This window comes from Pelophylax lessonae, assembly GCF_965119305.1.
Source record: "Pelophylax lessonae genome assembly, chromosome: 6".
Classification (NCBI taxonomy): Eukaryota; Metazoa; Chordata; class Amphibia; order Anura; family Ranidae; genus Pelophylax; species Pelophylax lessonae.
The window spans coordinates 25513638-25516137 of record NC_138773.1 but is presented as its reverse complement, the minus strand read 5'-3'; the positions used below and the strand labels follow the sequence as shown (position 1 = coordinate 25516137).

General features: G+C 46.0%; 1 protein-coding gene across 1 annotated transcript in view; it reads right to left on the bottom strand.

Annotated features, from left to right (window-relative positions):
* Positions 1 to 2500, bottom strand: part of LOC309558505 (prostasin-like) — a gene marked incomplete at its 5' end in the record, with an annotated part of 32663 nt that overhangs the window by 6795 nt on the left and 23368 nt on the right. Inside the window, one exon of the mRNA XM_082261585.1 lies at positions 48 to 217. Coding sequence (XP_082117711.1) covers positions 48 to 217 — 170 coding nt within the window. The remainder of the gene's footprint in view (positions 1 to 47; positions 218 to 2500) is intronic.

Sequence of the window (2500 nt, the reverse complement as noted above, 5' to 3'; positions counted from 1 at the left end):
AGAGAATACATAACGGGGATGTTCATCCTCGGGGCTCTGACACGTACCTGGCAGGCATCTATGGTGCCCTCCTTGAACCCCGCACAGACCATGTCCGATTGAATGGTTGTTACGGGTTCGGTGCTGCTTGGGTTAATGCTATGCAGACATTGGCAGGTCCTGGAACTGATGACTTGCACTCGGCCCACTTGTAGGGTCTTGGGGTTGGGGAGAGGAACTGCAAAAGACACGAAACAACATTTTATATCACCTGGCCTTTCCCTTTCCCCAAGCAGGTTTCTTACAAAAAGGTGCAGCTATGACAGGAGCAAGATGGCCGCTAAGAGCGTGCAGGACTCAAAAGACCTTTCCTCCTCCTAAAGACACCCTATCACCTCGACCACTTGGGGCCTGTTCACGAAATGGGTGCTCCAACACATGGGGGGGGGGGGGGGTGTAGGTTTTTGACCCTGTCCTTAAAGTGTATTTTCAATTTTGCAAGCATATTGGGATAACACCCATTTTACATTTGTTACATGTTCCCATTCACATAGCTTTAAAAACATATTATATAAAAATTGCTGCTTCCCTTTTTGCTTGCTGAAAAGCCTTACTTTAACTTCCTCTTCTAAGTAATGGTAAAGGAGGTTAAAGTTTACTATAATTAACCCTGTATGTACTGTGCAGGCAGATATCAGTTGTAAACTAGATGTACAAACTGTCTGTCCGAACAAAGGGTTAAAGCCCAGCTCTGGGAAACATATAATGATCACTTGCAGTGGGGCTGCACTTGTACTGCAAGGCTTAAAGGGTTTCTAAAGGCAGAAGATTTGTTACTCCCCAAAACACCCCCCCCCCTTATACTTACCTGAGCACCATCTTGATCCAGCCATGTGCATGAGAGCAGCGGCTCTCCTGGGTCTCTCTCCCCTCATTGGCTCCTACTGCTGTCAATCATAGTCAGTGAGCCAATGAGGAGAGAGCAGGGGGCAGTAGCGAGCCACACTGTGTGTGAATGAACAATTGTCCATTCTTATGGGCATGGCTCGGGTGCTCAAGTGCCCCCATAGCAAGAGGTTTGGGAAGGGGAGCCAAAAAGAAGAGAAGGATTAGGGCTCCTCTGTGCAAAACCATTACACATAGCAGGCAAGTAGAACTTTTTTTTTTTTTTTAACCGATTGCTGATCGCCCGCCGCAGAAATACTGCGGCAGGCAGCCTCTCCTGCGTGAACCGCTGTAGGTATAAGTCGGTTGCGCGCCTGCAGATAGGGGGGCGAGTGCGTGCCGGCGGCGCACTCCCGCCCCCACTCAGCGAGGACTCCGGTGCATGAGGAAGGTGGCTCTGATTGCCGCAGGACACCCGCGATCGCTCCCCGCTGAGAGAGGACGGTCAGCTGTTGTAAACACAGCAGACCGTTCTCTCTGGAATGATCACAGAGCCCCTGTGATCCTTCTATATAGGATCACAGGTCTCTATTGTCATTTCACAAGCCCCGCCCCCATACAGTAAGAATCACTCCCCTAGGTACACATTTAACCCCTTGATCACCCACAGTGTTAACCCCTTCCCTGCCAGTGCCATTATTACAGTAACTGTATATTTTTAGCTCTGATTACTGTAGTAATATCACTGGTCCCCCCAAAAGTGTAAAAAATGTCAGTTAGGAGTCCGATCTGTCCGCCGCAATGTCGCAGTCCTGCAAAAAAAAAAAAAAAAAAAAAAAAAAGGCAGATCGCCGCCATTACTAGTAAAAAAACACAACAATAAAAATGACAAACCTTTGCCGTAGTTTGTAAAACGCAATAACTTTTTGCGCAAACCAATCAAAATACGCTTATTGCGATTTTTCTTTTACCAAAAATATGTAGCAGAAAAAAAATTGGCCTACAATGTTAAAAAATTTTTATTTTTAATTTTTTTTTATGGGGGGGGGGGGCGATGTTATATAGCAGAATGTGAAAAATGTTTTTTTTTTCCAGAATTGTCACTCTATTTTTGTTTATAGTGCCAAAAAAAAAAAAAAAAAAAAAAAAAAAAAAAAAAAAAAAAAAAAATCGCACAGGTGATCAAATACCACCAAAGGAAAGCTCCATTTGTGGGGGGGGGGGGGGAAAGGACATCAAATTTTATTTGGGTACAGCATCGCACGACCGCACAAATGTCAGTTAAAGTAACGCAGTGCTGAATCGCAAAAAATGTCCTGGTCATTACGGGGGCAAATCCTTCCGATCCAGAACTGGTTAAGTATTACTGTACTTGCTCATTTTGGTCTAGGGGACATACAAAAAAAAAAAAAAGATCCACTTGATTATGTGGCTAGATTGGTCCTCCACAGCACCCCCTCCCCCCCCCCCCCCCCCTCTATGCTCCAGATGTGTGAGGTCATAGAGACCAACGCAGAGTTCATAGTATTGCACTGGATGGCATAGGGGAGTACCATCTGCTGGGGGGGGGGGGGTGGAGGATCTAAGTTTAAGTGCATCTGCTCTCCCCTAGACTCATTTCTGAATTCCCTGGAGT